This window comes from Aplidium turbinatum, chromosome 1, assembly GCF_918807975.1.
Source record: "Aplidium turbinatum chromosome 1, kaAplTurb1.1, whole genome shotgun sequence".
NCBI lineage: Eukaryota > Metazoa > Chordata > Ascidiacea > Aplousobranchia > Polyclinidae > Aplidium > Aplidium turbinatum.
The window spans coordinates 62,229,274-62,250,936 of NC_137472.1; the positions used below are offsets into that span (position 1 = coordinate 62,229,274).

General features: G+C 37.5%; 2 protein-coding genes across 2 annotated transcripts; both read right to left on the reverse strand.

Annotated features, from left to right (window-relative positions):
• Positions 1-100: 100 nt before the first annotated feature.
• On the reverse strand, positions 101-17,343 carry LOC145788396 (uncharacterized). Its single transcript, XM_082600189.1, has 9 exons — positions 17,094-17,343; positions 16,388-16,486; positions 15,407-15,505; positions 14,022-14,498; positions 13,635-13,697; positions 6,126-6,194; positions 1,231-1,493; positions 822-1,004; positions 101-445 (listed from the first exon to the last, which is right to left on the reverse strand). The coding sequence occupies exons 1-9, from the start codon at positions 17,215-17,217 to the stop codon at positions 383-385; spliced, it is 1,440 nt and encodes a 479-aa protein (XP_082456315.1). The 5' UTR covers positions 17,218-17,343; the 3' UTR covers positions 101-382.
• A 7-nt stretch (positions 17,344-17,350) lies between these two features.
• Positions 17,351-20,552, reverse strand: LOC145768234 (protein NLRC5-like). The gene is made up of 4 exons (XM_082579723.1): positions 20,415-20,552; positions 19,672-19,986; positions 17,411-18,416; positions 17,351-17,354 (listed from the first exon to the last, which is right to left on the reverse strand). Exons 1-4 carry the CDS (start codon positions 20,491-20,493, stop codon positions 17,351-17,353), a joined length of 1,404 nt encoding a protein of 467 aa, XP_082435849.1. The 5' UTR covers positions 20,494-20,552.
• Between the last annotated feature and the right edge of the window lie 1,111 nt (positions 20,553-21,663).

Sequence of the window (21,663 nt, forward strand, 5' to 3'; positions counted from 1 at the left end):
AAGAAATTGATTTGACCTTACTTGCAATCAAAGCTCATCTCGACAAGACAGATTCCTGAATTCAAACCTTTATTAAATTTTGAAAGTTTAATCTGGCAACACCTTACAATTGACTCACCTGGCAACACTGTAAACTAATAAATTGATTTAAATTTTTATTGAAATTTTTAAATAAAATTACCAATTTGTAACACTAGATGTCGTTGAAGAGAGGTGACCTACCAACATTTTCCTGACAACAATTTCATTATCACAACGTTGAAGTTTACGTTGATACAACGTTGTCTATCGTTGATACTTCGTCGTCGTCATGTAATAAACAAAGAACGGATAACATTAATTTAACATAAAACAACATCAAATAAATAAACAACAAAATCTTTCAATCATCTCGATCCTTGTGGATGATGACGTCATCACCGAAGCCAACCGCGATCTTCAACTTCTGTAAAAGACGAAGCGAATAATTAAATTAAAGAAGTTTCCACAACTTGGAATACTTTGGATCCTTCCAACTGTGTATTGATGGAACGTCGTTGAATCAATGTAATGTTGACGCAAATACTTCACCTTGATGTTTATTGACGTAGAATCAACGATAGAATAACATACCTTGGTGATTGTAGGCTACCATAGGCTAGCTAGGCTACAATTACCAGAAGCAAAATATTATCAACAATTCGAGGTTAGAGTTTGGTAGATGTGACGTTAGATAACGTTGATACAACGTAATGTACTCTACATGTTGTTAGATAACGTTGATACAACGTAATGTACTCTACATGTTATGTTAGAAAGCGTTGATACAACGTAACTTTCACCTTATTGTCCGACCGATCCAGAGCTTCCTTCAACATGGATTGTTCCATCATGTTCGCAAATCTCATCCCCCCATCACCATTATCTAGGCAACCCCTCATCACAACCAACTCCTCAACTTTGCTCAATACCTCGATGACGTCATGGACAGATAGGAAGTTGCCTGAGAGATACATCCGAACAATCTAAACACAAATAATTGTGATGCAACAATTAAATAATGTTGTTGTTTGTGACGTTTTGTTTATTTGTGAAAGTTTAACAAAACTTAAATAATTAAAATTGGAAACTGATTTGGAGTCGAACGATAAAACAATGTAAAGTAACGTTGAATCAACGTAACAACTGATGTTAATGCAACCATGGATCAATGTAATTAAACGTTGGTTATAAAAGTTAAACATGACTTACGGATCCAGACATCGATTTGATCGCTTCCTTCCATGGACGGAATCGGTTGGAATTCATTTCGCAATGAGACAGACCAAGCTTTCCAATCCGCCCTGGCATCGATTTGAGGAATGACGTCACCGCATGGAAGTCATTCTGAGTATCGGAGTCATCCATCCGTATCCTCCCTCCAACAAAATGACTTCCTGCGGCCACAGTCACTTCCTCGTCGTTGCCTTCCCTCAGGATTCTGCTGATGGCGATGATGGAGCGATCATCGTGATCTAACAATGCAGGAATAATATCAATCAATATTAGCTCGGCTAACCAGGTTGTCATCTAAAACCACAGTTTGATTCTAACCATAAAATAAACAAACATTGAATCCAAGTTGTTTACTTAAGAATAAAACATTAATTTATTTATCTCGTAAACAAAATACAAACAATTATTTTGAACCAAAAATCATTGTTTCGTTGCAGATTAGAAAAGTTTTCTGTGTCCGAGACTTTAAAGTTTTCCAACTCACAAGTTTCTGTTTTCAAGGTTTTTGAAGTTTCTCAAATTAAAGCAGAATTGCTTATCTGGCAACACTTACATGGGAAAAATACAGCCTTTAAACAAAACTTTTTAGGTTTAAGGCAAAATCACAATTTGAAAAATAACCTGGGCAGTCTTAGGCTGGCTTTGCAGTTAGAAACTAAACTTTTGCTAAAACAAGAAACTAACCAAAGCTTGCAAATTGAAATAAACTTTGATTTCTTTTTCATCAAATCTTCGAAGCAACTTTACAACTTGATCAAGAAAATTTTCCAATCAGTCATTTCTTGCTGAAACTTCATCCAAGCTGATGCTTTTTGTTCCACATTTAGAAGACAAGGTCAGAAACAAACTTTAAAACGTTTCTCTGGTGAAACTAAGCAGAATGATGACTGAATTATAACCTGGCACCAACCATCTCTTTCCTGCTTCTTCTTCAACGACCAAAAACGAAATGACTGTCGCCTGCTGATTTGCGCGGGAGTTTTTGTGCAGAGTTGCCAAATACGTTTTTATTTAAAAAGTAGTTGACGCAACAAACAATAGAATAAAGATAAAAAATCTAAACTACTTGGGGAAAAACACGTAAGGCAGTTATTTCATATTTTTTTAAAACTAAAATAAAATATACGATCAGCTTGCAATTTTCAAAGAATACACACATACTCCAAAAAATGCAAATTTTAGCTTGGGAAAAATTGTTTGAATTCTGTTTCGGCAACTCTGCTCCTAACCAACACAAATTGTCGTCTGCAGGTTTGCGCGGGGGTTTTCTGCGTAGTGTTTCCCATAAAAAATGGTAATCGACGAAAAATTTAAGGTGAAAGTTAATGCCAGGTAAATTGATTGTTTGGATTTTTTATTGAAGCTACATCAGATTAAATCATTTTTAAAGTTTTGTCTCGTGAATATTCTATTTTATTTTTCTGAAAGGAAGTAATGATTTCTAAGAAACTTTAAAAATGGAAGAGGACAATTTGACAAAAAGCTTCCTTTATTTACGTTCAAAATCACTCCACTTGAACAAAAAGACAATAAGTTGTAGTTATGAACGCTATTGAATGATTTTAATGTTTCTATTTTGACGGTGTTACTCCATCGACTACGCAGATGTATCAATCCCGAAATCTCAGATGTGCAATGCAGATTTGTGAAAGACAAAGGAACTAGAAACGCCACATTCCTAATCAGGACACTTGCTGAGAGGTCGATAGAACACAGGGAAGACCTGTGCCTCTGCTTTTTGGACTACAGCAAAGCTTTCGACCGTGTTAGACATGAGCCACTTATGGCGATGCTTGACAGGTTGGACACAGATGGTAAAGACCTCCGACTCCTCAGAAATCTCTACTGAGATCAATCAGCAGTAGTCCGGATAGATGGCGAGCTGAGCAAGTGGACACAAATTAGGAGAGGTGTTAGACAGGGGTGCGTAGTCTCACCTGATCTTTTCTCACTCTACATCGAAAAAATGATCTTGCAACATCTAGGTGAAGAAGAAGGCATCTCGGTAGGCGAACAACACTTCAACAACATAAGATACGCAGACGACACGGTACTAATCGCCACATCAAACTCCAGTTTACAAAACTTACTCGACATAGTCACTAAGCAAACTGAGAACCTTGGACTTAATTTGAATGCAACGAAAACCTTCTGCATGACTATCTCATCAAAGGAAATAACTCCAGTATGCACAATCAAAATACAGAATACAACGGTCTCACAAGTAAATAGTTTCAACTATCTGGGTTCTATAGTCACTTCGAATGGTCGATGCTGAAGCGATGTAAAATCAAGAATTGCACAATCCAAACAAGCTTTCATCAAAATGGCCAAAATACTGAAATCTAAATTAATCTCTCTAAACACTAGAATAAGAATTTTACATGTGTACATTTGGTCAGTTCTGCTATATGGCTGCGAATCCTGGACTGTACAGGCCCGTAACTAGGGGGGGCGCAGGGGGGCGAAGCCCCCCCTGCAAAAATGTTGGCACCCCCTGGCGCTGACTTTTCAGTTTTATGCTCAATTTTCTTGTGTTGTTTAAGTGTAAACATTGTGTGTTTAATGGTGTGGTAGAATGTTGTATCTAAAACAAAGTTTGCCTAATTTTAAACGAAACTGCATTAAAAGAGCGAGTTTTGCCAATACCAAACATTCAAATATCTCAGCCAGGAATTAGCAACAAGAAAACATAGAGACTTAGCTTTATTACCAAAAAATGTCCTAGAAAACACGATCTTATCCTTTTGCTATACCACCGGACAGCACCATTTCACAGGAATATTTATACCAACATTTTTGTTGAAAATGCTCTCAGAATGCACCAAATTCAAAGTAATTTTTCAAAATTTTCTGGGGGAGGCCCCCCAGACCCCCGCTGCTGGGTGTCGCCTTTGGGGAAGACGCCGTCGGGTTTCGCCCGCCGGCCATCAACCCCCCCCCCTTTCAAAATTCCTGCCCACGCCACTGACTGTTTCTATGATAAACTGTTCTAATGTAAACGTTGTATTAAGCCTACAATTAATGTCCTTGCGTAAATATACCCACATTGTGTACAAATGTCGTTTTCATACATCATACAAAAGGTAAAAGTTGGGCCCCCTTTAGAATACTGTTTGCCCCCCTGCTGCTCCAAGCTAGTTACGGGCCTGGGACTGTATATGCCCACAGATAGAAAAGAAGATCAACGGTGCTGAAATTTGGTTTATTCGAAGAATGATGGGAATTAACTCCATAGATAAGATTACCAACGAAGAAGTGTGGAGACGCTCTGGGTGTACCCCTGGCGTCCTCATCACAACTATCAAAAAAAGGCAAATGACATTTATCTGGCATGTCTATCGCAAACGCAGAATTGAACACTCGACAATGATGGGGCGACTTCCTGGTCAGAGGCACTGGGGGCGTCCAGCCGTCCACGTTTGGAAATCTTTAAAAATCCTTCAACATGGACAAACCAAAATTTTGAAAACTTAATAAGAACTATGGACAATCGATCGCTGTGGAGACTCACGGTAGCTGACGCCTTATTCAGACATGGCCGATGATGATGATGATGTAGGCTATTGAATGATTTTAATGTTTCTATTCATAAAAATATATGTTATATAATGCTTCTAAGTTACGTTTCTTTTGCGTTCCAACAACGATAACTAAAAATTGAATTGAATACGTAACTTATACGGGTAGGGACATGTTAACTGCGACATGTTAGTAGCATCGAGACATGTTAACAGCGTAGCTAGACATTTATTTTTAAATATTGATCATGAGATTCACTTTAATCAAGTCCCTGGATTTCAAGCTGTTTCAGTAAAGCATTTTGTGTAATTAATTACTTTTAACTTTGATTCAAATTTTACCTGAACCACTAAGGACAGAAGAAAAAAAGCAAATCAAAGTCAAACCTTCCCCGATTCATGGCCACAGCCACTTTTAAGTGCAGTTGTATACTTTTTTATAAAAGGTAAAAAGGTAGTTTTTTATAAAGGGAATGCAGTTGAATTTGGTTAATGTCCAACAAGACTTGGATTGGAGCCGACATTAGCGAAACTGAAGAGAGTGCTAAAACATTACTTCACTATTATCTAGCTAGATGATCTGAAGGACTCACTGCCAGAAGAGATGATTATTATGACTTGTCAAGAGTTACAAAGCTTTCCCAGTAGAATGAATCTTAATATGCAGTTTTGACTCTGAGTAGCGGTTCTACTGTATAATTTGGAACTGGTAGGCTACCAATGAGATTCTCGTGGCCTAGATAGAAACACGTCAAAAACACACTATCGGTATATTCAAAGAATACTCGATGTTTTTCAAGTTTCCGTGCTTTTTGAAAAGATCAGGGACACTAAAATCATCTCCGACAGGGTCTGAACGTACCATCTGGATCTCCTTGTTAACGCTACTGAGTACTGACTATTAGTGAAATTGTTGACAAATATTTAATAACTTGTGGTAAGTTAGACCTTTGTAGAAAAATCTCTATCTAAATACTTCAATTTGAAAATTTCTTGCTGCCTGAAAGAAATGAGTACCGTTGCTTAAATGTGAACTGGACATCATGATTTTTCACTTTATTTTGTAAGCTGCAGCTTCCTTGTTATGCTCTTATGCTTACCGTGCTTATATCTACACTAATATTTGCTGCTAGAGCCTTTGTTTCCTAACATGGCTGATTTGATTCACTTGGCATTTTTTCATCTTTTGATTATTTTTAACCTGAAATTTAAACACTTTTATAAACAAAACTACTTAAAAAAACAACATGCAATATTGGTTTTCAGTTGCCTAAATATAGGCCACCTCAAAGTTGATAAAACATCCTTAGCATAGAAAATTGTGTTGACTAGGTAAAAACATTTACTTACTTCCAGCAACTTCTCGACTCTTTTTATACATCTCTGAAAGAAATACTTTCCGTTTTTGCAACTTTTCATCTGAAACGAATTACACCCCTCTTGAAAACTTATTCATTTTTTTGACGTCCTATTTACGTTTTTATCATTGCTGGAGTGAACCAGCTCAGTGACCGAATGGTTTTGCCTTCAGCTCTGATACTGGTAGATCTCATTTCAGTTCTGTTCGGGATTAAACAGTTCGGGTCAAACCAGAGACTTTAAAGACGATAGCGATTGTTCTCTTTTTGGCATGACGCAGTGAGAATAAGTCGGGTAATAATGTGATGACATCGTAAACTTGATATAAAATTAAAAATGAGCCCTGTCGCTAAAAAACCTTAAATATTGTAAAGCGACAGTAAATAAAACTACCCAGACAGCAAATGAGCAGTTTTTTTACGTTTGCAGACGTTAAATAAAAAAAAAGGTTAATTTGCTGTCTGGGCATAACATTATTTTTACTGATAGACTACGCTCGAGCAGCGCAGCAAATAGGTTACACAAGCGCACACTCGCTGATTGACATCGCAGGAGCCACTCTTGAAGTCTCCCGCAGGCGAATTTTTTCCCCACGAACTTTCTGTTACTTCGCATAGAGTTTGTATTAATACCATGTGAATGCAAACATTTTTCGTTGGCGTGTTTGGTTCAGTGTTTTCATCTTCTGCCTTATGATCGTGAGGATATCGGTTTGACGCTCATCGAAGTCAATTTTTTCTTCTTTAAATTAATTTTTACGGTGCGCAAAAGCTTTTCAAAAAAAATAGGGTTAGGTTTAATGGCTTAGGGTTAATTGTTATTGTTAGAGTAAGGGTTAATTGTTAATTAATTCAGAAATATCTTACCTTTAGAGTGACCAGAATCAATTACTTTTCTCAACTTTTTTAAACTTGACAAGACTAGGTGTGTCTCCAGGCTACGTTTTTTTCAAGTTCAATGTTTAGACTTGGACCTGCAGGGCGAAAATCGGCTGCTGACTTTGAAAACCGCGCGAAAAAATGAATCGGTAAAAACAGTGACGCGCGCGGCGCGGTAACCAGTAATGGCTTACAGAAATATGTAAATGAGACAAAAACTTCGTGGAAAAAAAATCGCTTCCCGTAGAACAGTTTGCTTTTTTGGCTAAATTTTTAGATCAGAATTTTGAGAGTAGCTGACAATTACCCTCAAAGAATGAACAATCACATTCTTCACCGTAACTCAATTGGAGGTTATCATTTCATATAAATTATAATATTTCGGTTCTTCTCAAATTAGATTTAAAATATTTCGCAAAAAGTAAAAAGCAAATTAAACTTTATTTTTGAACGCCTATGCGTTCATGCGTGACATTTGCAGTCTCAGCAGAAAAACTTCATCTAAATCGATGATTTCGGTGCTTGAGTTAATGTCATTGTGTGCTTTCAAGATAGAAAAAAAAATAACAATTTTAGGCGATTCTTCACAGTTCACAGCTTGCAACTTTACGGCAACGTCAGGAAAATTTATAATCTTAAATTTCTGACTTTGCAAGAAAAGCACGAGATTTTGGTTAAAGATATTAGTTTGAAGAGGTTTCAGATAAAAACTACGTTTGCTTTTAAAACATTGAAACAGAACTTTCGACAGAACCGAAAGTAAAACAAGTAGCATTAGCCAACATACGCCTTTTGCTAAGTAATATCATATTGTTAATTTAATCTAGTGCAGTCAATATATAATCTAACAGTACGGCAGTCATTGGTGCGATATAGTGACTTGGTTCACTAACACTTTAACACCAATATTAATCTTCACTTTTATTGCGTGACACTCTTGATAGCAAAATCCGTTTTTTTATATTGTTTCAACGTTTGCAGATGGTAAATTAATATGAAAACCGTTGTCTGTTGGGTGGTTTCACTTCGTTTGAATTACTGTATTATATCAATAAGAGCAAAATAAAATCTTGTCAGTGAATGTCACGCTGCTAATCGCAGGGTACTGGAACAGAGACTGCACTGCGTGAGTCTCCACATTATTAGTTTTCACTGCAGAGTTAACCACGATCAAACTGAGACAACGTTTAACAAGAAAAGATTCGAAAAGCTTTGAACACAGCACAGTATTTATTTCACGTTTTAATCAACATAATTTGTGTTTCAAACAATACTTTGACTTTATTTGGCGTTTAAATCATTTTCCTTGACAAAAATATTCTAAACAATTAAAGAATAAAGACTATTCTAGAATAGATTCGAATCCTCAACCATTTAAAAATGCGCTTTCCTAAGATGTTGGTGTCACTCTTGTCGGCATCAGCGTGACTTGATGTTTCCAGCAATAATCGAATTATTTATGTTTTAATTTTTTCACGCATTGTTTCCATAAAAATTCTCTAAAAAAGAGCCAATTTTTCACTTTAAATTGGAAAGTAACCGGCAGCGGGAGTACGACTGAAAAAATGTAGCGGCTATCTGTTCCCGCTAAATTGAAAAAAAGTAGCGCAGCTATTGCAGCCGAACTCCAACAAAATGTAGTGGCGCTAAGGCTCCTTTTACCAAAAAGTGCCGGCTTAAAAAAAAAAAAAAAGTGCCTGGATAGTTGTTGACCTTACATAACCTTTTAAAGTACAAAAATGTTTGCAATATGCAACTCAATTTCGGATAGCAGGTTTTCAAAAAAGAACACTTCATTTAATAGTAGGTCGTCGGTAACTATGAGTGCAGTCCCAAGTTAAGTATGCACATAACCAATAACGTAATATTGACTTTTCAGTAGTGAATGTTAGCGTGTCAAATGTTTAAATTAGTAATTCATCAATATTGCCATTTTAATAGATGAATTGTGAGTGTAGTCCCAGGTTAAGTATGCACATAACCAATAACGTAATATTGACTTTTCAGGGAGAGGAAGACAAGCACTTTCACGTAGTCCCCAGTCAGTAACAAACGAAACGTAAATGAAACGTATGCGAAACGAAGCTTGTCAAACAAGATCTAACGAGACTGTTCAGCGCAGGGTGGGTAGGGGAATGCCCTTCTCAGTGCTCGCACTGTCGAAAAGTACCGACGACCCACCGTACTGCAGCTGAATACCGAGGGCATCACGGCCAGCAAGCTCAGCATCATCGAGCACCTGGCCACCAGGCATCAAGCCCTCATCATCATCCTCCAGGAGACCCACTGCACATCTGTGGATAAGTCGGTACTAACCAACTTCACACTCGCAGGCGCAACCTGCAGCAAGAAACACGGCCTCGCGACGTTTGTTCATGACCGTCTGAGCTGGTCCTTGGTTGATCAATCCCAAGCTCAATCGGAGATCAAGTGGCTTTGTGTAGATGTAGCAGGCTACAACATCGTCAATGTCTACAAGCCCCCCCCCCTTCTCGGATAACATCAATAGCCATCCGAGTGTTCCCCCACCCCAGCCTCTACGCTGGCGATTTTAACTGCCACCACACTGACTGGGGCTACAACTCCATCAACAACGACGGAGAAAGTCTGGCCGCTTGGGCAACCAACAACAACCTCGCCCTCTTATACGATCCTAAGGGCGCAGCGACCTTCCTCTCCGGTTATTGGAACACTGGCACAAACCCAGACCTGGCTTTCGCAAGTGAGGACCCCGATGATCGCCAGCCGGACAGACGTGTGCTAGAGAAGCTCCCAAGATCTCAACATCGACCCTCTCTTATCACACCCCCCTTGCTCGCCACACCTATTCCGAGCTAGCCTGTCAAGCGATGGAACTTCAGAAAGGCCGATTGGGAATACTACAGCTTCCTCACAAACGAAGCTACGCAGTACCTCCCATCCCCACACACCATCAAAGTGGACGAAGCCTACCAGGACTTCTGCGATGCAATCATATCTGCGGCAAAAGACTCCATCCGGCGAGGCCGACGAAAAAACTACATACCTTGATGGGATGTGGAGTGCGACAGGCTCTACCGCGACTTCCTCCGTTCCCCCCAGGGCACCGCCACCACCAACTCAGCAACAGCCCTGCTGGCAAGATTAAATTCAAAGAGGATGGAGCGCTAGACAGAAGCCATCGACTCAATCGACTTCACGCACTCCAGCCGCACAGCATGGAGTACACTCAACAACCTCACTGGCAGATCACGTGCCTCTCGTCGACAATGCCCCATTTCAGCAAATGCCATCGCCTCACAACTTGTGAAAAATGGAGTGCTCAGAACGAGAGACCGTGAATCAGACAAGTCCGTCCTCAAAGAAATGACGGACCTCTGGAAGGTTTGCCTGGAAGGTTTGCCTGGAAGGCTTGCCGGAAACGAACTACGCAAACAATGCTCTAATTCAGTGGTTCCCAACCTTTTTGACCTTGCGGCACCCTATCAAAGAGATAAATAGTTTGCGGCACCCTGGCAAAACTGGGTCAATTTTATGAGATTTCTGTATTTCAAATAACTGTATGAAATAACACAGAATGAGTTGTACAGTATAGCGCGCGTAAATAAATGTATTTATTCAAAAGTTAGTGCGAAATTTGGGCTTGACTTCTTGCACAAAGTCACTTAATATCTGGAGGCACATTCGATAAAGCCACCCGCATTTCTTCATCGACTATGAGCAGTCGTTCTCGTTTTTTAGTTTTTATGTTCGTTAATACGGCAAATCCACTCTCACATAGGTATGACGTGGAAAACTGCAGCAAAAGAACAATAGCTTTCCAACGCAAGGATATTCATTTTGAATTTTTATCCAGAACTCGTCGAGAGGCATATGCTTGTGCTTGTGCATAAGCTTACAGTAAAATTTCCATCGTTGCGAATGTCAATTAATTCTTCTTTAAGATTCAAAACAATATGAGAGTCCAGTAAAAATGGATTTCTCACCCATACGTAATTTTCCGTGGACAAGCTGAGAAAATACTTCTCGATTTTTTCTTCCAATAATTTTAGTTGCCGAGTTACTTATTAGTAGGGCCATTTTTATATGACCTTAAAAAATCAATAATATGACTTTATTTTTTGGAAAATATGACTTTATATGACTTTATGTGAAAATCGTTTATTTTTACATACGAACAACGTCACTCACGGAACTAAAGAGTAAAACATACGCAACATAACAGTAATACACATCCATTTTTATTTTAAACCACTGTTGTAGTACAGTTTCATGTAGTGTAGAATGTAAGAGTCTTTGAAGTTACGATTTGGACGTAAAATGACTTTAGTAAGGAAAATGAGCGCTCCACAGACGCTGACGTGGGTTGACACTTCTGCAGTTTTGCATAAAGCGCTGGTGAAATGTCTTGTCTTTGTAGCTCCATAATTTGTTTCACATCGTTTTTGTCCAATCGCTTCTTAATGTAATTTTTGAGCTCAAGCGGATCTTTTCCGAAATCAAGGGCATTTAGATTAGCATGGGCCTCTTTGATGGTGTATGTACAACTTTCCATTTTGAGTATTAAGTTCGAAATATTGTTGTAGTGGAGGCATATTTCTGTTAACTGACTAGTCAACTTTGGATCGATGACTGAATTTTTGACGCTCTTTACAATAACTCCTTCACCTTCCCATGCATTGACTATTTCTTTCACTTTAATGCAATGTGTGACCTCATAAAATATAGGTCTGTGACTGTAAGTGTTATGTAGGCTAATCCTACAGTTTGCCTTTGTTCAATCAGAAATTGCCTTACATTCTTAGTGCTTAATTTGCTTCACCGCTTAAATTGGTACTTTTTATTTAAAGTATACAACGGTATGACTTTATAACTCAAAAATATGACTATAAAACTTAAAAAGCTGATATATGACCTAACCAGGAAAATATGACTTTATATGACTTCATAACTTTCTTAATATACCTCATAGGGATGCGGTTTTTGCGTTAAAATTGATTTCACGACTTACTGATGCATAGAAAAAAATATGACTTTAATGACTTTAAATGGCCCTACTTATTAGTGAGACAACTTCTTTGTTCTTCATTTCAGAGAAGTGTAAAAGCATGTCAAAGTTTCCGTTCTCCACTTTTAAGGACCACATTTGCAGTTTTTCTCTCAGTGCCTTCATTTAATCGGTTGAAGTTAACAGAGTTTCGTTTTTGCCCTGCATTTTGGCATTTACGTTCTTTAAATGGTCGATGATATCTACTAAATAACCTACACTAATTTGAAGACCCAATTGTAATCGCAAAGCAATTCACAAAATATATTCATAAGTATAAAGACCAAATTAATTATAACTTAGCCTTTTCTTGATTAGCTATGTATCGACGTTGTATCGTGCTTGTATCCCCCATGCAAAAGTTTCCTATTTTATAATGGTTCGCAAACAATCGTACAGTTTTATAATCGTGCTGGGTCACACAATCCGATAATCTATCACTGCAATTTGACTTTGTGCGCCGTGAAACGCAAAATAAACTCATGAAACCTAGCAATAATGATGCGTTTCAAACGTTTTTATGGAAAGAACAGCAACGAGTCAAAATCTCTTTCACGCTGTTTTTCCTGGGTGAGAAAACAAAGGCTTACCGCGGATTAGAGTTAAACTAAATAAATAAATTCCACACTTAACGGGTTAAAGTTAAAATAAAGAATGGGCCGCAGTATTTCAATATCTCGCGGCACCCTTGAGCATTGCAATTGGCACCCCAGGGTGCCGCGGCACCCCGGTTGGGAACCACTGCTCTAATTGTTTGCGTAGTTCGATCTTGCTTGGTCGGGGATTGGAAAATGGTTGCAATCTTTGTGAAGGTTTTGCTGTCCTTCCTTATGAAACAAACACCTAATTTTCCCCGAAAAAAACTTTTTAAAGATAAGACGCAAATAAGTTGAATCATTGAATCATTTGATTCATTGTCTATTGAGTATTGATACTGTATATTGACGTTGTATCAGTGTAAACAAGCTGATTTACTTACCAGGGCGAGCCTATTCTGAACTGTTGCATAGGCCTACCATAGCCTGCAATCGTTTTGATGAGTTTCAGTTTTGAAAAGCTTTCCTCAGCGCAAGCCGCAAGCAAGTTTGAAAAAGATTGAAGCATTTGATATATTGTCTAAAAGTTTTTATTGCACCGAAAACCAATAGAAAATCTTCAGGTGTCGAAAATTTTGCTAAACTTGTAGTTATTGCTGTTTAGGTCACTGGTCAACTCATTGGTGTCAATGTGCCTGCTTGATTGTAAGTTACCAATGATTTGCAACAATCTCAAAGCTCTTGCAAATGCAAGACCTAATTTCCAGATGAGCCACCAATCCTGCGGTTTCAAAGCATCAGAGCGACTTTTTCATTTATTATTTCGTAAAATATAGGCCTGCAATTGAAGCGACAATATTCCAAACACAGAAGTACGGTATCTTTGTTCAAAGAAAACAAAACCTCAAAAAAGTTACAATAGTGCAAGAAAAAACGTTTGCACCCTCTAAGTCGTACATGGCCCGAGGGGATCGCGTTGAGCAAACTGATCTAACTGGAAATGCAGAAACAACTGAAATAAATTGACAATGCTCTAATTGTCTGTGTACATTGATCTTACTTGGTCGGCGATGGGAAAATGGTTGCAATCTTTGTGAAGGTTTGGCAGTTCTTCCAGATGATTCTGTAAAAGCACAAATAGCGACAAAAGTTAATCACGCTATTAATATATTGTGACGTTTATTGCGACAAAACGAGAGATATACTGTACGTAAAGTTTGATATAAATATTACGAAATTTTAATTGAAATTTTGGTACACGTCAAAGTTGAATATTTGAAATTATTTTTGGCCCATGACCATAAATAACAGCACAAAGACCTGATAGGTTTGAAAAAAATGTTATCATCTAATTGTTACGTGAAATAAAAATTCAAAAGCTGTTTTGTTCAAGTTTGTATTTTAAACCAACATAAACACATTTAAAATCATATAATTAATTTCTTACTTGGAAATATTTTTTTTGTGAAATATTTCAACTTTCTTATTAAGGATTGAGGTTTTGACTTTTGAGAAACAGTTAAAGCATTCTGGGAAGATGATTGAAGTTGATTTGAAGCATCCTGGAAAGATGATTGTGGTTGATTTGAAGCAGCCTGGGAAGACGATTGAGGTTGATTTGAAGCATCCTGGAAAGATGATTGTGGTTGATTTGAAGCAGCCTGGGAAGACGATTGAGGTTGATTTGAAGCATTCTGTGAAGACGATTGTGGTTGATTTGAAGCATCCTGGGAAGATGGCTGTGGTTGATTTGAAGCATCCTGGGAAGACGATTGTGGTTGATTTGAAGCATTCTGGGAAGATGATTCAAGTTGATTTGAAGCGTTCTGGGAAAATGATTCAAGTTGATTTGAAGCGTTCTGGGAAGATGATTCAAGTTGATTTGATGCATGGGATTCTTGAAGAATAGAATCTTGCAAGCGATCTGAAAAGCAAAAAATAAAACTGTTAATTACCTCAGTGTGCCGCAGCACAGTTGTGTGGAGCACTACTTAGTGTGCCATAGGATTCCTAGGACAACTATAATGTGAACATAACTTGGAATGCGCACATTCATTCAAAGGCTGGTTGATGTGCTTTCATTGGTCAGCACGAACTGTAAGTCCAAAGTTCTATAAAGTGATTCATATTTTCTGCTTTTAAAATTACAATATTGAAAGCTGCTTTGAAATGCGTTGTTCAACATCATCATTGATTGTTACGTCTGTACCACACTATCATTAAGACGAAGCAACTGCTCCCATTTGTGAGTTACTGAATAGACAAGTTCGTTGGTTAGAATCTTTATCCTTGGACCGACAAAGCTTCTGATAGCTTATTCCTAGAAGTTACCGAGACTGACAAAGCAAGGTTTCCGCTGGTTGAAGTCATGTCTGTGAATTCTTAATCCATCCATTAGGTGCTGCTAAATAGGGAGCAATCCTCAAATGCGTTGCTCAAGCGCATACTCCGAGAGCCGAACCAGTGCCGCTTGATCGTGAGATTTCTTTGTGTACAAAGTCAGGCGCTTAACCAACTGAGCTAGCGGGGCGGACTTGACTGATCAGAGCTAATATAATTTAGGATTTCGCAAGCTACGTATAATTAATCAAGGCATGCCACAATGCAGTTGTAAATGCAGAAGCGATGACTAATATTGTTCTGTAGCTAGACTTCGTCCAATTAAGTTGTCTTTGATTTGGTTCTATTTGTTTTTATCAAGGATAATCACAACCAACAAGGTAAGAAAAAGTATAATTAACGCCCGAACGCGAACGTGAAACGTGGTAAATGTAAATTGAACTTGAGCATTAATGGCTAACTTTGAATGTTGTTAGTAGAATATATTCTTACTTGGTAGAGGTTGCAAAGACGGTGTTTGCTGGACAGATGTTTGTGGTAAAGTGAATTCAATTGAAGGTTGTTGTTGGTTGAATGCATGACTCGAAGAAGCTGAAAGAAATAAACATAAGAATTTATCGACCGCATTGATTGTCACTAAGTGACATGCACTGTCGTGGCCAGACACTCAATGGCACGCCTGACAAGACACACCTGATTGTGGACAGGAAGACTTTCTTCTTCGATTTTTTATTTAGCTGATTTAATATAAATTTTCAACCATTGGCATAACCCTGGATATGAAAATAACAACCATGGTCACTATTATCGCTTAAGATAATAATTGGACAATCCGTTAAGCTATCATCATTTGATCATCAATAAAAGACAACATTCAATAATAAACAATCAATAAATAACAGAAGTTTGTGTCATAAGCAGTGTAATAAATCCTCCAAGAACCAATAAGAACAAGCAACGGTGGTTCAAATATCAACTTGAATGCAGCTGAGTGACACAATTCCAACACAGCTGGTCATTGAGCATCACCTAGTGGGTGAAATGATTGGTAGGCAACAGAATTTTTAGTTTCATTTTCAATTTTTAGAGTATTTGAGAACGTTTTTGAGTAAATTTCAATTTTTAGTTTCATTTTTTGTAGAGTTAGCAGTTTCATTCTCTGTGTCCAGTGGCAGTTATTCAAAACTTCTAGGATTAACCTTACCAAAAAAAAAAAAATTAAAGAAACAAACTAGTTTTCTTAATATGAGATTTCCACGACCAATCAAAGATTAGTGTTTATGTGAAACTCCTCAACCGTGACGAAATATCTCAATGCAGCTGTGTAGCCAAAACAACATCAAAAACAAATAAACAACAAAACCAAGGTTGGCACCCGTTATACGTCTAACCAGTTGGGCGAAAACTTTACTTTTATACAATTTAACACTTTGTTATTACATAAATTTGTATTGGTCTAGTAAATATTCCTACTTGAAGCAATTTGTGAAGACAGAGGTGGTGATTGAAATGGGGACTGCGACAGTGCTGACGTATCTGAAGGAAATGGATGTTCTGCAAAACTCGATATATCTGCACAAAATGTTCATCATCAGTTTATGAAACTATACAACTTGTTTCAACAAGTTGCAGCTTCTACAGTTCATCATAATGTTTATAAAGTTGCGTATACCCGCACATAGTGTTTGTACCATTACAGCATGGTGGCCTATACAAGTAGAGGTCACCATGCATTCCAGTATCTTGTACACAACTTTAAACAGAAAAAATAGTTTAGTAGATAAGTTTAAAAGAGTTTAAGTTGGTACAGTGGTTCTTATCCTTTTACCATTTTGGATCCATCTTTAAATCACCAGCCAGTTCTCCCACCCCCTCTTAGAGTTGGTTGAAAAGTAACAGTCGCCTACATTTCACTATTTTTTTAAATCCCGATAACAAACAAATGGCTGCTAACGTCATAAAATAGCCAAACGATTCGTCCTTTTTGCACTCCCTGGGAACAACTCTCTCACTCTTTAGTGGTGTATGGCTGCGTGTAGCAATGGTTAAGAACCCCTGGCTTAATATAAAACAGAGTTTCCATGCTTGGGCATGGAAACAGAGTTTCCAAGTATGGACAATCACGATTGCATTCAATTTCAGTACAATAACAAAAACATTGTTTATAAAATATAATTACCTTCATTCATGCATGAATCCAACAAAAGTCCGGATAAGAATTGAACAACGACTGACCAGTGATCGACCAGTAGATTAGTTTGAATGAATGATTTGAATTTTTTTAACGGCATTTGATGGACCATGTATAAAGCGCTAAAAAACTCTTGAAAGGTTTGGTGTGCAAAATACAATCGTTGGTTACCCTCCAAAAGGCCGCAATGTTTATTTGAAGCAAATAATGCCACGACAATATCTTGCACATCTTTAGTTAAAAGATTATCTTTTCGAAGATTTTTAATTGTAATTAATACGGTTCCATTTTTTGTTGCTTTGTACGCGATTCGTGACAGTTTAAGGACAATTTTATCTGTTAAAGCAATTGCGTGATCTGATGTTTTAAGGTTTCCTAGCACTCTTTGAAATATTTGGGTCATTGTCGAAATATTTACAGTTTCATGTGATGAGCTAAGAGACGCTCTTAAGTATAATTGTAGCATCAAAGGATTGTGACACAAGGATTCTAGATGAGGAGTTTCTACAGTTAGCTTGTCAAAAATTTTACTTGATTTTTGTTCATTATTTATCAATGCATCAAACAGTTTTTTCATGTTTTCAGACGTTAAGTCTCCAATGAAATACGTTTGCTTAGGGCGACACTTTGGAGGAATTTTAAGCATGGCGTGTGGTCGTGACGTAAAAAGAATGTGGCAATTGCGTAAGAAAGTTCCTTGACACAGATTCGACACAAGCTCCTGGCATGTGAGTAAAGAGCAATAATTAGATCTTTCCACTTTATCCAACAAATTCCAGTTCACCTGGTCGAACCCGTCAAAGATTAAAAAACAGTTTTGCATGTTATTTTTTATCCATTCGAAAACGGAAGTTTTTTCTTTCATATTCAAGTCAAAATTTACATCTCCAAGTAAAAATTCCTTCAAAGTTAATTTCTCATCGCAATCATTCATGCTCATGAAAGGTATCCTCAGAACGAGAAAGTCTCTAGTTTCGTCTAGACGCCTTGCCAGACGCTTTGATAACGTTGTCTTTCCTGCCCCAGGGTAACCGACGATTGATATGAAGCTTTGTGACTTAATACGTGAAATTAATTCATCAATCGAAACTTTTTTATCAGATTCTTTAAATTTAATTTGTCTGGTTTTGGGATCATACTGGTCGTCGTTGGGAATGAACCTTCCCTCGTAGAAGTCCACAGAGAGAAGCTCTGGGTGAACTTCTGGAAAATTTGATGCTGGATTATCAAACTTCGACACATCTACATCAAACTCGGATTTGTAGAGTTGTCGAGTTGCTTTCTTCAGTTTGTCGAAAGCTTTGTTGAGATCTAACGACAAAAAAAACTTTTTAAAATCACATTTTGTCAAAAATGCTTTCCATTGAATGAACATTGAAATCAGTTTTTTCCAAAGAATTACAAATGATTTTCCCCTAAACCAAGCTGAAATTTTCCTGAATAGTTGCGTATTTCTATGAATCCAACTCAACAAAGTGTAACTCAAAATTGCTTTGTAATTTCTAAACATTCTCCTTAATGATCGAAGTTTATGTTCTTAGCAGCTTTCAGTTTTGGCGACACTAGTTGAAACATGCCTTTGTCTTATACCATATTTGTTTTTATAGAGGAAGATGGTGTTCTCTGTGAATTATTCCCTTCACTAGATGCCGCTGAAAGGAGAGCAATTCTGAAATGCGATGCTCAAGCGCACACCTCGAGAACCGAACCAGTGCTGTTTGGTCTTGAATCAAGCGCGTAACCACTGAGCTAAAGAGGTAGTTTTCTCTCAAAATAAATTTAAATTTCTCTAACTAGTTGCGTATTTTTAGGATTTCAACTCAACAAAGTATCACCAAATATCCACTTCAAAACTTCTAAACATTTTCCACATGAAATTTATGATCCCAACAACTTTCAAATTTGGCAACACTAGTTGAAACGTAGCTTTATCTTGCAATTGTTTTAATAGAGGAAGATTCACATCACACTTCGTAACGTAAGGGAACAACCATACGCAATCAATGACATGTCAACATAGCCCAAGTACATTTCAACTTTGCTCTATATTATGAAAGCAACTCAAAATGTCGCTAAATTGTTGCAAACAATCAGCTTGTAGAGAAATCCAAATATTTAGTTTCGCAAAAAATTTAACATTCTCATATAATATTAGTTTAGTATAAAATGTTACTAATTTCCAATCACAAATTTTAAATTTTTATAGAAATAATGGAAAAATTAGGTCAATTCTTAGGTCAACTCTATGAAAGGGCAAATTCAATTGTTTGGCTCTCCATATGTAACGCAGCTTATATTCAATGCAACTGACACATGCAACATTCAATTGACCCAAGCAGAATGTTTTTTAGCAGGGAAAATTGACCAATCCAAAATCTACTATTGCAAACAAAATTTGAGGTTTACTTTATCAATTTCCTCAAAAATGTTAAAAGCTGAGCAAAAGAAAATGTAAAATATTTTCAATTAAAAGTGGGGCAATTTTAAAGCCCACTTCTGCGAATAAAAGTTAAATATTAAAACTAGTAAATTTTATTTTTGATATAAACATGAACATCTCACAAACCTTTCTGACCTCCAGATGGAACATTGCTTTGTTCGGGTGGATTAATAATGTTGGTTATGTTTTGCCGCTGGTCAACCTGGCCGACTTGGTGATCAATATGATGATGATGATGCTGATGGGCGTGATACTGCCGCTGGTCAACCTGGCCGACTTGGTGATCAATATGATGATGATGATGCTGATGGGCGTGATACTGCCGCTGGTCAACCTGGATCGACTGATGATCAACATGTTGATGATGATGGGCATGGTGCTGCCGGTTGTCCTGCTGAATTACTTGCTGTTGAAGAACAGCCATGTTGCTCGGAGCTTGTTCTGTAAGAAACAAAACAGTTGATTGTTATTGCGTCACAATTCAATTTTCCTTTTCAGGGGTGTCTCATGTTCACAATGTTTATTCAGAAACAAAATCACTAAAACAACGAGACAAAAATGTCAGAATATATTAGCACTTGATTCTTACGTTAATTTATTTTGTCTATTGTTATTTATTGTTAAATGCCCTGGGCAAGGAAGTCAATTCTTGTGCCCATCAAGCATGTCATTAAGTGTCTTACCTAATAAACAGCAACGTGCTTTTTAACGGTGTCGAACCGGCGCCCTTTCGACTATCGTACGAGGGTTTTCGCTACTCGGCTATGCAGCCAACCATACAATGGTAGTAGGCCTATAAAAGTTCTTGCAAACACCAGAGAGGGTCGTGCGATATTTGAGCAATCTCTTAGACACCAAAATGAACTTACCAGGACTTCCTGTCAATGGTCGTCCAGTCTCTTCAGTTGAAGTTGTTCTGTTTTCTTCTTGATTTTGTGGGAAATACATTTTGTATTGTTTAGTTAACTGCTAGTCACCAAATCAAAATAAAACTTAGTAAGGTAGTTGATGCTACAAAACACAATTGTGAGTCATAAACATATCTCTTCCTTATCTAAGTAAACAAGACAAATCAAGCAACATAAATTTATATTGAACAAACCAACACAAACTCATGATTTGAATAATAGTTTCGACTGCGGTTCATTGATCTCCATGTACTATGACGGCAAAACACTTTGTTTAACATCAAACGGTACAAACTCATCTACGCGGGATTCATACATTATTGTTCTAACTCTAACTTATCTTCATCAACGAAACAGCACAGCAAGTTATACTTTTGATGTGTCCAGTTTTACCAACACTAGATACAAACTCAGGCCAACTAACTTGTCGACTGTGCGGAAGCGCTCAGCATCGCGCGTTTTATAGCCGAATGATCACGTGAGCAGTGCGTGGCTGGAATATCCACAGAAAAAATAAATGTTTTCGGAAAATAGTTTTTTTAACTTTAAGCGTAAACAAAACGATTCTTACTTTAGGAAATAGCAACGTTAGAAAACGTTGAAACAACGTCTATTTTGCCATTTGAAGTTGGTTAGCAATTATTTTTATTTTTCAATATTCAAACGTCAATGATACGTTTGAGAAATGCTGTGGGCAAGGAAGTGTTTTGTCTTCAGAATCAATAATAAAATGGAAGAATAGATTATTGCAGTGCTTTTCAACCTGTGGGATGGTACGCACTTGTGCGGATGAAAATAATTGCAGTGCGGATGACAAACGTGGTGCGGATGAGTGCGGATGAAAATTGTGCATATTTTTTACTTTTTCTGTCGTAGAATAATTCAAATAAACTTACTCATTGTGATTTAGTTTTAAATCTTATTTTCTAAGCCTTCAGGCAGATTCATTACAAACAAAGCTGTGGGTTTTGAAGCCCTTCGGTGAACAGGAGCCTCCGCGACCTTTTGGTCATAACCTACTCTTAAAACCGATTTCTGCCAGCAAGTATTTTGCAATCGCGGAAAACACGCTGCGTTTTGGATAGGAGTTCTGGATAGTTCTTACAAAGATCTGGCCATCCAAGCATTAGAAGTTCTTGTACAAAACAAAAAACAACTTATTTGGCCAAAAATGGCTTTAGTGCACTTCTTCTTCTTCAACAGATTGATC

Excerpts from the sequence above, each read along its gene's own strand:
- LOC145788396 (XM_082600189.1), bottom strand. The coding sequence starts at position 17,217 with ATGGTCCATCAAATGCCGTTAAAAAAATTCAAATCATTCATTCAAACT. Across the intron at positions 1,005-1,230 it reads TCAAATCGATGTCTGGATCC|ATTGTTCGGATGTATCTCTC; the intron begins GTAAGTCATGTT and ends ATTTGTGTTTAG. Across the intron at positions 446-821 it reads TGGATCGGTCGGACAATAAG|AAGTTGAAGATCGCGGTTGG; the intron begins GTGAAAGTTACG and ends CGTCTTTTACAG.
- LOC145768234 (XM_082579723.1), bottom strand. The coding sequence starts at position 20,493 with ATGTATTTCCCACAAAATCAAGAAGAAAACAGAACAACTTCAACTGAA. Across the intron at positions 19,987-20,414 it reads ACCATTGACAGGAAGTCCTG|AACAAGCTCCGAGCAACATG; the intron begins GTAAGTTCATTT and ends TGTTTCTTACAG. Across the intron at positions 18,417-19,671 it reads TCCATCTGGAGGTCAGAAAG|ATCTCAACAAAGCTTTCGAC; the intron begins GTTTGTGAGATG and ends TTTTGTCGTTAG.